This window comes from Lucilia sericata, unplaced genomic scaffold (genome assembly GCF_015586225.1).
Source record: "Lucilia sericata isolate MDLA Ls3-8-SP2 unplaced genomic scaffold, ASM1558622v1 Contig000286F_arrow, whole genome shotgun sequence".
NCBI lineage: Eukaryota > Metazoa > Arthropoda > Insecta > Diptera > Calliphoridae > Lucilia > Lucilia sericata.
The window spans coordinates 363,188-377,108 of record NW_023994311.1 but is presented as its reverse complement, the minus strand read 5'-3'; the positions used below and the strand labels follow the sequence as shown (position 1 = coordinate 377,108).

Genomic DNA, 13,921 nt, shown 5'->3' with positions numbered 1-13,921 from the left:
CTATTGAATTCACGACTTAAAGAGCTAGACTACTGAAATTTCGCATACATATTCTCTATTAAGTATTAGGTTGTTTGATATTGAAAATTGGTAGCCTCTATACAAGTAGCTCCACGTTATACTAAATACATAAATTAGTTTAATTACACAGAATTTCTTAAGGGTTTCACATAGAATAGTGCTTTTTCTATTTATACCCTAAACCACTTTAGTGGGGAGGGTATATTGGATTTGTGCTGATGTTTGTAACATACAAAAATATTCGTCCTAGACCCACCTTAAAGTATAGAATCGTTTTCTGAGTCGATTAAGCTATGTCCGTCCGTCCGTCCGTCTAGCTGGCTGTCCATGTAAACCTTGTGCGCAAGGTACAGGTCGTAATTTTCAAGATAATTGGATGAATTTGGCACGCACGTTTTATTTAACCCAAGGACGAAGCCTATTGAAAATGGTTAAAATCGGTCCATTATTTCACCTAGCCCCCATGGAACATAACCCCCCGAAAAGGGCATCTGAGCTCATAATTATGTTAAATATACAGTTATATCGATAAAATACGACACAACTAAGTTTTATAGAAGTCTTGATGACCCTGCCAAATTTCATAAAGATCGGGCCCCATTTGACCCTAGCTCCCATACAAAGTCCCCTTCAGAAAATTACTTGAATGTCCAAAATTAACTTATAAATACAAATATCGCGATGAAATTCAGCACAATAAAATATTATGTAAATATATTCACAAAATTTTATCGGGCTTGGTCCATATTTGCCCCTAGCCCCCATATAAAGCCTCTTTCAGAAAATAAGTTTTTCATCCATAAATTGCTTAAATGTATCGGAACAAGGGAATATTGAAGATAAATGCTTTATTATGAAAAATAAATCACATTTAATATTCATAACTGGTCATAACTGGTCGGCTACGCCCGACTATACTTTCTTACTTGTTTTAACTACATATGTATTTTCTATTTTATTTTTTGATACTTTTTTGTTTGGACTTTTTGAGCTTTTTGTAATATTGAACCCAAAAACATGAAATTAAGCATTAAGGACTCTAAATGGTACTTTTTGTACCTTAACTGGTACTTTTTTTTTGTTCATAGAAACATAAAATTAAGCACGTAGCATTGAATGAAAATCTTTTAAAAGGACTATTTTTTGTTTACCAATTACAGTCAAACTCGCTTATAACGATCTCGGATATAACGAACTCTCGGTTATAACGAAAAATTTTTCAATTCTCCATATTTTGCTTCGTTTCGGTTATTACGAATCCTCGGATAAAACAAACAACTGCGTTTTCAGTTCCTCAAGTACAAACAAGTTCATACAATTTTCCTTTATTTTAACGAACTTCAAAATTCTGTGGTGAAATCATAAGAAAGTATTTAGCTTTGTTGGAAAAAAACTTAAAATCGTTAAGAAATAATGGTGTTTTTTTTGTAAAAATTATTAAATAAATTTCTAAAACATATTCTTTTAATTTCGTTAAATGCCACTTTTTTTTTGGAACTACAAAAACTTCACACGTCTTATTACGAACTTCGCTTATAACGAACAAATGTGACTGGTCGAGTAAGAATCATCAACAAATAATAAAGTCCTATTTCTTGATACTTTTTATTATAGGTATATTATATGTATATTGTATATTACAGATGTATATTACAGATAGACTAATATTTTTCAATATCTTTACTGTTTATATACATGTAGGTATATAGTTTCCTGCGGTAGGTTAGGGGTTAGTGTTCTAGTCTGGTAGAACGGAGGTGGTGGGTTTGATTCCCACTTGAGGCACTGGCTAAGGAGCTCACAACAGGCCCCATATAGGCCTAGGTGTATTTGTTCAATTTTGATGTACTTATATACAATTCTTTCAAGCTAACTAACTACTGTTTATATGAAGACAGCATGGGTTATGTTTATTTCATTAATTACGATGATTGCAGCGAAGCACTTCGGGTGAAGTATTTAATATAGCACCTTTTTATTAACTTATGTGTATATTAGAGTGGGTCGGTCTCTATGGACAAAAAAAAAGTTGTGTCAGTCACCCCCTTGGATTAAAGGTATGTTAATAACATTTCCAAAAATAAAAAAAAAATATTTTTTTGCCACGCCTAGAAATACCGCCCTTTTTGTTTTTTATATATTACGCCGCCATTTTAAGTCCGATCGTAAGATGTGATATCACTATATTTATAGCTTGACTGTAGCTATATTTCACCCTTAGAAAATTTTTTAATTCGACGTGATATTCTATGCGCGACTTCTGATATCTCGGATCCTTCCCCAAAATCTAAAATTGTGGCTATACTGGAATAAAGTACATTGAATTATAAGAACTATTAGCTTTTAAAATGCTCACTTTTATGCATAAACACCTATTTTATAGATATTTGAAAATGTTCAAGTATTTATCAACCGTTCTCACAACAAACAATTAATTTGCCAGGAAAAACAGTCGAACATTTTTTAAATCAACTATATAAAACAGAAATCCTTTTCATTTTTTCAGTTACAAACCATTTCAGATCCTACTTCCTTTCAAAATAGCAGAAAGTTAACTATGTATGTATATCCTGCAGCAATATAGTGGTTTAGCTATGTCCGTCCGACTGTCCGTCCATGTAAACCTTGTAAAACTATATGTCGCAATTTTCCAAATAATTTGATGAAAATAGGCTCAAATATTTCATTTTACCAAAGGACGAAGTTGTTTGAAAATGGATTAAATTGGAGCTCTTAATTGCGGCTTGTCGTTATTTCCCTCTTAAACACTTCCATTATGATGAAATTCTGCATATCTAAATCCTATATGAACATAAATCCCTCCACCATATTTTGAGAGGATAGGTCTATAATTGATCCTAGCTCCCATATATAGTCTCTTTCAGAAAATCAGTTTTACATCAGATTTCAGTATAAATGCTTTATTAAATAATAAATCACATTTTAGATATATTCATAACTGGTATCATATGGTCGGCCATTCCCGATTATATTTTTAATAGTTTTTATTTCAACAACTTCTTTAAAAATATATAACTATTTAAGAAAAGTTAATCTATCATTAAATAAATTTATTACATTTTATAAAAATTAGTATAAACATTTTTGAAAATTGTTAAAAAAAAGAAACATGCAAGTAATTGTATGGTAAAAACATGAAATATTTCTTTAATTTTGCACAGATTTTTATAAAATAAAATGTTTAGTTAATACCTATGTACCTACGTGATTTTGTTATTAATTAATAAAATTAAATGTTGAATAAAATTATCAATCTTGTGTTAAGATAAGGACAGAATGAAATTTGTGTATTGTAAATTAATTTGAAAAAATAGTTTTCGACCATATCCCTAGCAAATTAATTGTTTGTAGTTAGAACTATACAGGTATTTTTAAATACCTGTAAAATAGCTGTTTATGCATAAAACTGAGCATTTTAAAAGCTAATAGTTCATATAATTAAATATACTTTATTCCAGTATAGCCACATTTTTAGATTTTGGGGAAGGATCCGAGATATCAGAAGTCGCGCATAGAATATGATGTCGAATTAAAAAATTGTCTAAGTGTGAAATATAGCTACAGTCAAGCCATAAATATTGATATATTATATGTTACGATCGGACTTAAAATGGCGGCTTAATATATAAAAAACAAAAAGGGCGGTATTTCTAGGCGTGGCAAAAAATATTTTTTATATTTTTGGAAATGTTATTAACATATCTTTAATCGTAGGGGGTGACTGATTCAACTTTTTTTTTCGACCCACCCTAGTGTATATGTATATTTATGTTTTACAGTTTCAAATAACTCGAGACCTTTATTATAATAACTACGTATATTAATTGGCTATAAAATGCATTTCATATGTAAACCAATCCTCTTGGTGGACCTTTAGGATTGATTCTAAACAATTTTTTAATATTGCTATTTAGGTGCATTTTAAGAAGCCTACCTAATGTACTGTATATATGAAAGTCTGTATTTTTTATGTAAACAAAAAACGAGAAATATTACAAAAGTAAAGCAGCACAAACAAAACTAATTACAACAAAATAATGCTTACCCCTTCTATATTTTTAATAAAGCTTTTCTTTAAATATAACAAACCACTTATTATTATTTAAACATTAATTACAATTTCCTATAGCCGAGAACCACTTTTCCGCGTAATAATAATAACAAAAACACCACAGATAACAAAAACACTACCAGCTGACAGAGCCCTGCGCCGACAAATATTAACGGCGGCGGCGACTGACACTAAATATGTCGGCGGCGGTTTAAAATCGACTGTAAGCCGGCTAAGTTTTCAACTACGTTTAGTTTTCAACGATTTTAAATAAAAACGGAATCCGAGAGATCAGAAAGTGGGATTTTGGAAGCAAATATATTGTTTATAACAACTAACAACAAAACAGATCAAGCTCAAAAGTTGTGTGAGAAATTATGCAGGGATGAATAAAAAATTCTTAAAAATTAAAAACAAATCCTTTCTCCAAGTTTTACGAGGATCTGCCGATATTTAACTCTATCCTCCATATAAAACGTAAAAACAAAGATATTTTATTTGTTTATTTACTAGCTATACCCAGTGTGCTGTGCTACCCTAAAAGCAATATAAATAAGAAATCCAGTTAACGATTTTGATGATTCTAACTACAATGGTTTTCCAGATATACAATTTGTTACATATGGGAGATTCCACGCAAATTATTGCAATTTCTCTAAATGTTCTTCAGTAAAATTTGAAGATTCTAGCTCTAATAGTTTCTCAGATATACGAACTTTTCTATTTAATTCATATGGGAGCTCCAAGCCTCCCAGATGAAAGTCCGCCCTTTTTTCTCCAAAATGTTCAGATGAATATTAAAGTTCTTCGTGCAAAATTTGAAGAATTTAGTTCTATTAGTTTCCCAGATAAACGAATTTTTGTATTTAATTCATATGGGAGGTTCCGCTCTCCTCATTGGTAGTCCCTCAATTTCTTACCCAAAATGTTTACATGGATGTTAAAGTTCTTCCAGAACATCATTTAAAGGGATCACAAAGAGATTGAAAAATATTCCAAAAGTTTCACTTTGAAAACATTATTAGAGTGTATGAAAACTCGCAACTCTAAAGGCAAACTATTCCTATTTTAGCGGTAATTTCTTTATGATTAAAATAAGTAAGGAGTAAGTGTTATATTCGGCAAATCATTTGTCGTAAAAAAGCAAATTTCGGAAGTGGTCATATACATATATATGGACTTTGATCATTAGATTAATAAGAACGTCACCGTGATTTTCGGATTAGAGACTTAAATGTGGAATTGGGTCAATTATGGACAAAGTTCTCTATAATTTCAAGTATTTTTTTTAATTCAACCATAAATCTATCATAATGATAACTTATGGAATGATGTATTAGCTATAAACTGATTTTCTGTAAGAGGGTTATATTGGCGGACCGATCCTCAAAATTTTATTTTTCATAAATGTAGGTTTCGGTTCCTAAAAATGTTTTTTTCTTCGACATCGACATTTGAAAGCCACTTATGTGCGTTTAAGTCATTTTCTGAAGAAGATTTCATATACATATTTACATTACATATTTTCGTTCCAACAAAGTACGTAGAAAACGTTAAAATCAATTATTGAAGGGGGCAGGGTCAATTGTGGCCTATAGAGATTTCGATTTATATCGAGCCCTTTTTCAAAATGGACGTAAGCGAAATAAATTTTCGTTCAATTAGGATACTGCGTGTTTAATTTTATGTTTATATAATCAATATTTTAGAAATTTCAAAAAGTACGAGTTAAAGAACGAAAAATTACCAGAAATACGCCAGTTTAAATTTTCATTCACTCAAGTCCCTGATTGCTTAGTTTTATGTTTTTAGGCTCATTATAATAGAAAATTCAAATAGTACCAGTTGAAGAACGAAAAAGTACCAAAAAGTCCCGTTTTATATGTTCTAACTTACTCCATGCCCTACAGGTTTAATTTCATGTCTATAGGTTCAATATTATAAAAAATTCAAAAAGTACCAGTCGAAGAACGAAAAAGTACCAAAAAGTCCCCTTTTATATGTTATCACTTAATCCGGGCTGTACATTCTTAATTTCATGTTTCTAGGTTCAATATTATAAAAAATTCAAAAAGTACCAGTCTAAGAACGAAAAAGTACTAAAAAGTCCCATTTTATAGATTACTCCGGGCTCTACATATTTATTTTTATGTTTCTATATTTAATTTTATGTAAAACTCAAAAAGTACCAGTCGAAGTACGATAAAGTTCCCCTTTTATAGATTCTCGTTTACTCCAGGCTCTAAGTGCTTAATTTCATGTTTCGAGGTTCAAATTTTGTAGCAAGCTCAAAAAGTACCAGTCAAAGAACGAAATTTCATGTTTCTATGTTCAATTTAACAGAAAACTCAAAAAGTACCTTTTGAAGAACGAAAAAGTACCAAAAAGTCCCCTTTTATAGGACCTCACTTACTCCGGGATCTACATGCTTAATTTCACGTTTCTAGGTTCATTATTATACAAAAACTTAAAATGTACCTTTTGAAGAACCAGGTTCTCACTTAATCGGGGCTCTACACGCTTTCATGTTTCTTATTATAGAAAATTCCAAAAGTTCCTTTTGAAGAACGAAAAAGTACCAAAAAGTCCATATTTATAGATTCTCAAGTGTTTAATTACATATTTCTAAGTTCTAAGTCAAAAAAGTACCAGTCGAAGTACGATAAAGTACCAATAAGTCCCATTTTATAGATTCTCATTTACTCCGGACTCTACTTGCTTAATTTCATGTTTCTAAGTTAAATTTTATAGAAAACTCAAAAAGTACCTTTGTAGAACCAAAAAGTTCCGAAAAGTCCCTTAATTATTAATTTCATGTTTCGATTTCAATATCATAGAAAACTCAAAAAGTACCAGTTGGAGAATGAAAAAGTACCAAAAAATATCACTTGGTACCGGTGTTCCAAATAACACCCCATTAGCTTATTTAGTGTTTCTTGAATAAAATCAAATTTCCCGTTTTTACCCCTTTTGGTACTTTTTTCCTCCCCATTAACGAAATAAAAATTCTGTTCCAAAAAATTGCATCATATTGGGAGCCCGTTATTATGTACTCATATGTTTAAGTTAATAAACTAAAAATAATGTTTCATAAAAAAGTACCAAAAATAGGTAAAATTTTTTTTAAATGAACGACGATAAGCTTTAACTGTTTTTGTAACTTTTCTAGTTTAGGAGATTTGAGGTTACCGAATTTACGTTTTTACCCTTTTTTAACCCCCAAAAAAATCGAATTTCCAAAAATCCCGTCTTATTGGATACATTTGGTGGAAGACTAACATCTTGCCCAAATTTCAGCTCAAAGAGCTTAAACCGTTTAGGCTCTACGATGATGAATCAGTGTGTCAATCGGTAACGTTAGAGTTTTATATACGTATGTATATAGATTTCGTGCATTGAAATACCCTGTAAAAACATTGTAGTGTTCGACTTGAATTCAAGTTTCCTTTTTACTGGAGAATGCTATTGAATTAAAGTGTAATGAAAGTGTATTTCAACACTTGAAATTTAAATGTTTGACTGGAATTAAACATGTTTTAAACTTTAATTCCAGCAAGAATGCTTTATTTGGTATAGTGTGACAACTATAAGGGATCTAAAGTCGACATAAAGCCCACAATGGTTAGTACCAATATTTTGCCCAAACAACATCTACATACCTAGCAAGGTTATATCCTCTAGGTCCGTGAAGACTTTCTCTACAAAGCTATAAATTTGTATAAAAGGCGGCTTAACAATTGTTTCTTGTAAATATTCGGCCACCATAGTGTTTGGAGACAACAAGAGCTTCACTGAAAGGCACACCAGACAGACATCGCGCTCTATTATGGGTGTATGTTAGTGATTCTGCTGAGATTCCCCTGAATACGGCAATCAGCTTCCGTCCATTGACTCTAGGTGATAATATACCATGTCACCACTAGCCGACCGACCACCACCCGCCTAGGTGACTAGGGAGGTATGCAATTGCCACTCTCTTGTGGGCATTCTTCCAGGAGACCATCATGATGACTCCTCTTTCTTGAAAAGAAAGACGTTCATTACAGACAAATAAATAATTAATTAACACCATTACTTACATTTTTTAATCTTCTAGATCTCACAAATATGCCAAATCTAGATTTCAATAAACACTTTTGGGTATTAAACGAAAACAAACCCCGCCTGGAAAAACATTTTCATCATAGTTATTAACAATTTAACTAAATTAAATCCAACACTTGCTGTTTCTTTGCACAATGACCCTCGGTATAGTAGTATAGCATACAATCTTATTAATATCAATTGTTAGTAAAAAATTATTTTTTATTTAAAGAATATCATTTCTGTAATTTTAGATTTTTGCACACACACAACAACAGATTTTTTTTGCAAATAAAAAATGCAGAAAACAGTTTGGCGCGAAAAATTCTAGCAGAATTTCTTTTCGCAGTCGGCAGAATTGACATCAACTGCACTTCCCATTTAAAATACACATGTTCGATACCCTAGCCCTTTACGGTATGACATACCAGCAATGTAAAATGGTATAGCTCCGTTGACGTCAACGAAGCTGGTTTGAAGTAAAAGCAGCGACTCGAATTAGGCGCGTAAAACACGAAAATATCTGAGGCGAAGCATATATGTACATCGAACGTTGAGCAAAGTTCTACACGGCCAAATTTCAATGAGCGGCTTATTATTAGATAAAAGAAAACTTGCTTAAATGAAAACAAATTAATTTTATATTGTAAAATTCCATAAATTTAGCGAAAGTGTTCTGTTAATTGTAGAAAATATGGCAAAATTTTCAAACCGTATTAAGATGAAAAATTTTCGGCGGCGGCGGCTTTGACATTTTGTTCGGCGGCTAGGCTTAAGCCGAATTATTGGCGCAAGTCTCTGCCAGCTGATTAAGTTATAGTTGCCGTATCAAATTTGTATAATTGTCAAACTGCTACAGCATTGCCATAATGCGAAAGTTTGCATTATTGTTTGTGTTTTGTCAAAACGAAGTAAAATATGGCATCTTTGTTTTAGCCGCCATTATATATTTTTTTCTTTCAGAAAATCAATACAGAATTATCGCTAAAAAAAATCTTCCTGTATTTCTATAATCACAGAATTTGTGTGTAAAAATATTGATTATTTGAAAATTTAAATAATTTGCTAACAAAATGTCGGAAAAGAATGATGGTAATAATAGTGATGACAGTGTGGAAATTATTCCCAATAAAGATGATGTAAGTTAAAATTAATTGGAAAAGGACGAAAGGTGTGGCTATTAATAGAACTTTTACCTATTGTATTTTATCTTCTGGCAGGATATATGTGAACTGGAACATTTAAGAAAACTATTCATTGGTGGTTTAGCTCCCTATACCGACGAAGATAGTCTACGTAATTTCTATAGCCAGTGGGGCAAAGTGGTTGATGTAGTTGTAATGAAAGATCAAAACACCAAAAGATCGAGAGGTTTCGGTTTTATAACATACACCAAAGCATATATGGTGGATAAGGCTCAAGATAATCGTCCACATGTTATTGATGGCAAGTAAGTGTAAAAGGTCAAAAGACGGGGTATACAATACATTTTTGTCATGCAAAATGTTTCTACTTTTTAGAGCTGTTGAAGCTAAACGTGCTTTACCTCGTCCAGAACGTGAGGCTCAGGAGAATAAAAGTGCCTCGGTTAAAAAATTATTTGTGGGTGGCCTGAAAGATAATCATGATGAAGCCTGTCTGGAGGAGTACTTTTCAGAATTTGGAAAAGTTGTATCGGTTAAAATTCTTACTGATAAAACTACGGGCAAACGTCGTGGCTTTGCTTTTATCGAATACGATGATTATGATGCCGTTGATAAAGCTATATGTAAGTTTTTAATTTTTGTTTGGTCTGTTAAAAAAAATATTGCTCCGCTTTATTTTAATATTCTAAGTCAATTGGATAGGTATTCATCCATGTAAATATGGTTATCAAGCTACAATAATCATGAATTATAGTTTGATTCATATTTTACCTATATGCTTTATTTGGATTTATTTTGTCGGAAATAATTGCAACTGCATGAAATAGTTCCGATATTTTTCTACGTTTGATCGAAAATTGTAGTGATTACGGTCAGATTTTTGTAAAACATTACTCTTATATCAAAAATATTATGTACATACTATAATAATAATTTGTTATTTTTCCTTTAGTGAAAAAAACTCATTCCATTAAATATGTGGTGGTGGATGTAAAGAAATCGATTTATAGCAAAGAATTACAGATGAAAAAGAATCAACAGCATAGTAGCGGCGGCAATAATACTATGGGACAACAAGGCAATAAAATGCCACCGAAAGACAATCTTAGAAATAATATGCCTCCACAACAGCCGCCACATCCACCTCCATATCACGAAGGGCCACCACCAAACTACAATCAGTGGGGACCACCAGCCCCAGCTATGCCTCCACCAAATTATGGTGGATATCCACAACCTCCACAGCATCAACCACCACCCAATTGGAATTATCCACCAGCTCCCAATACTTGGAATGCACCACCACAACCACCTGGAGTGCCCCAGCCTCCACCACCGGCCTGGAATAACAATCAGTGGGGTTGTCCACCACCAACAGGACCACCAGGTCCACCCGTACCTATGCCACCACCAAATCAAATGCCTCCCCCCGGTACTCAACCACCACCAAACTGGCAACAACCGCCGGTAGTACCACCTGTGGTTGGACCACCCCCACCACATCATCCACAACAGCCACCAGTTCACCCTCAAGTACCGCCTCCCAATTTTGGTACCGGCTATCAGCAGAGTTATAACGGCGGACCCACTAAACATCAGAGTGGCATGAATTCAAATCGCATGAATCCTTACAGTGCTCCGCCAAATCCAAATAATTCATATAGTAAGTAAAATTTGGCAGAATTAATCAAGTTAAGTTGTTTACCCAAAATATATTGACGCTGCTCCGATCAAAACAGTTGTGTGGTTTTTTATAAGGTTTCCGTGAGATACTGTTGTTTGTGTCTATCTACAATTTCCTAACAGTGTTTTAAAAATAATCCCGAATTGACCATTTCTAAACTAAAATTGAACTTAAACACTTAGAAAATTTGATGTTCAACTTACCTTTGCTAACTTCTAAACAAATAAAGATATCTTCAACGGATTTTTTGGAAATATGTATAAAAATATTGAATAATAAATAAAAAAATTATCATTTTCCACATAACTGATTTAGTCGGAATAACAACGTTATTCTTTTATATTAAAAAGTTAAAGTGTAGTTTTGTTTTATTGGTTACTTTTTAAAAACACATTTTAACATACAGATGATACAAAAAAAATATTATAATATCTAAATAATCCTTGCCGTAACAAGTTTAAAATGTTAATATTTAAATAATTTATATACTTTTTCCTTATTAAGATAATGTACCACCTGCTCCTGGTTATGGTGGATATAATGCTGGACCACCAAATGTTAAACCGCCAGTCAATAACAACACCGGCCCTGGACCAGTTCCCAATCCCATGAGTAATGGTGGAGGACCATCATCAAGTGGCAAATATCGACGCTAAAATCTAATGGATAGCAATCAATAATTTACAAAGTAAAAGGTATGATACATGCTTTTCTTTTTTAAATATTTTTTTCGAAAACTTAGTTTTAGTATTTACCATGTTAGTTGAGTACTAGTACTCCTCATAAACATTAAATTATTTGGATTTTTACCCTCAAAAGACGTTTTCGTTATTAAACAAACTCCTTGTTGTAGTTTAGTACAAACAATTTCTATAATTTGGCAAAGAATTTGTATCATTATGTTCTAAAGCTGGAACTTAAAATAGTATAGATGTTTTTCCTCAATATATACCTTCATTATTCAATACATTTCCTGTTCAAAAATAATTAGCAAAGTCCAGTTACAAATATTTATTCAAGACGAATGCATGTTAAGTTTAATTTATACATATAGATATTTTAATAAAGAAAATTTGATTCAAGTTCTAGGTCTTATTACGTTCGTATGTAAAATACTTTTATAATTTCTATAAAATATTTTAAATAATATAACAAAACTAAGTTCGTATAGTTTCCAATAAGAACGCAATTTATTTACTATGTATTTAATACATTTTAATAACTTTTACAATTAAGTAAAAAAAAATTTTAGGTTTTATGATACAACTTAAAATAATTTTAAAATATACTTGAAGTAATAGTTTCGTTGACCATATAAGATCAACTCTTATTGAGGCTATTTATTTTTCTTATAAATATATATTTCTTAATTAATAACTTTTTCATAAATTTTCATATATAAAATGTAAATAATTTATACATATTTTATTACATTCTCTTTTTAATTTAGGTATGTGTGCTACATGCTCAAAAATATTAGAATTTATATATTAAGTTTAAATAAAAGCAAAAGAAATAAAATATATAATAAATATATTAAATACAAGTTATTACTATATAAAAAATTAAAATAGACAACAAATACAAATTAAGTACACCCCCAAGAAAGAAAAGGTATTGCATTAAAGTTTATTTAAACAGTGTCTAAAAACTAAATTAGAGTAAAAAGAAATTATTTTAAAAACTTTCAAATAAAACAAACAAATAAGCAGCTTTAGTTTATTTATAAAATTATAATTATGAATTTAATTAAAAATCTAACATTTATAATAGAATATAATAATATCCCTTTAGGAACTTTTGATTGATCATTTATAATGTTTATAAAAAGTGGAATTTTTTTCAAAGTTTTCTAAACAACTAAAAATAAATTTTTCTTGAGAGGAATAACTGTTAATATAGAAATTTAAGAGAGATGCCTGTAGTATATTATATGCAATCGTTTGTTTAAAAACTGAAAATAAACTTTCCACTTATTTTCAGAAGTTTGGTAGGGTCACTCACTTGTTTTTTTTTACAATACAATAACTTTCCAAATATTTTGAGATAATATTATTATTTTCTCTTACAATCATTTTAATTATTACAAGTAATTTTAATTGTATTGAGAAATTACAATTACTTATAATGTAATTGACATCCACCAAGCCTATAATGCTACTAAAAGAGTACATTTATTGCATAAATCATATCAATTTTTAAGTACAATTCCTTATTACATTCACTCACGAGCGATTTTAATAAGTTTTATTAAAGGTGAAAACAAAAATTCGCGATTAAAAGAAGAAAACAAATTGGTGATATATGAAATTGTATGTTGAAGCATACCTCCAATCCCCTAAAGAAAAAACTTTCATTGCTGATTGAAAGAATATAACATTTTAATGATTTACATTTCAAATCAAATAAATCTACGATTCTCTTTGAAGGAAATCTATTAAATAAAAATGGTAACATTTTATAGACGTAAAAAAATGCTTGGACATAGGAAATGATATATAAAATTTGCTTTTCCTGAGAAGAAAATCATAAGTTTTTATTGGGATATTATTGTAATAAAAAAATTAAGTTTTTTTCGTTTAATAAGTCTTTTTCATCCACTACTGACAATTAGTTGCAAAAATATACATATAACAAATAAAAATAGTTTGTGTTAATTAAACATTTAAGTTTATGCAAAACAAAATATACAGAATAAAAACAAAAAGACAACAGCAAAATTTGTTGTTGTACTTTAATAATATTTTACGATTTTATAATGAAAGTAAACATTAAATTATTTTTTACAAAGTCGCTATACTAATATCAATATGACATTTTAAAATTAAATTTTTTTTTGTAAGAACTAAAAAAAAATATATAAAAATATTTGATTTTATGCAATATAATTTGTTTAATAGCTAATTTTGTAACATT

General features: G+C 30.6%; 1 protein-coding gene across 1 annotated transcript; it reads left to right on the top strand.

Moving 5' to 3' along the window:
* The first annotated feature begins 9,082 nt into the window (after window positions 1-9,082).
* On the top strand, window positions 9,083-13,306 carry LOC119603268 (ribonucleoprotein RB97D). The gene is made up of 6 exons (XM_037955249.1): window positions 9,083-9,315; window positions 9,397-9,626; window positions 9,697-9,944; window positions 10,274-10,984; window positions 11,510-11,700; window positions 12,456-13,306. Exons 1-5 carry the CDS (start codon window positions 9,250-9,252, stop codon window positions 11,659-11,661), a joined length of 1,407 nt encoding a protein of 468 aa, XP_037811177.1. The 5' UTR covers window positions 9,083-9,249; the 3' UTR covers window positions 11,662-11,700; window positions 12,456-13,306.
* Window positions 13,307-13,921: the final 615 nt, after the last annotated feature.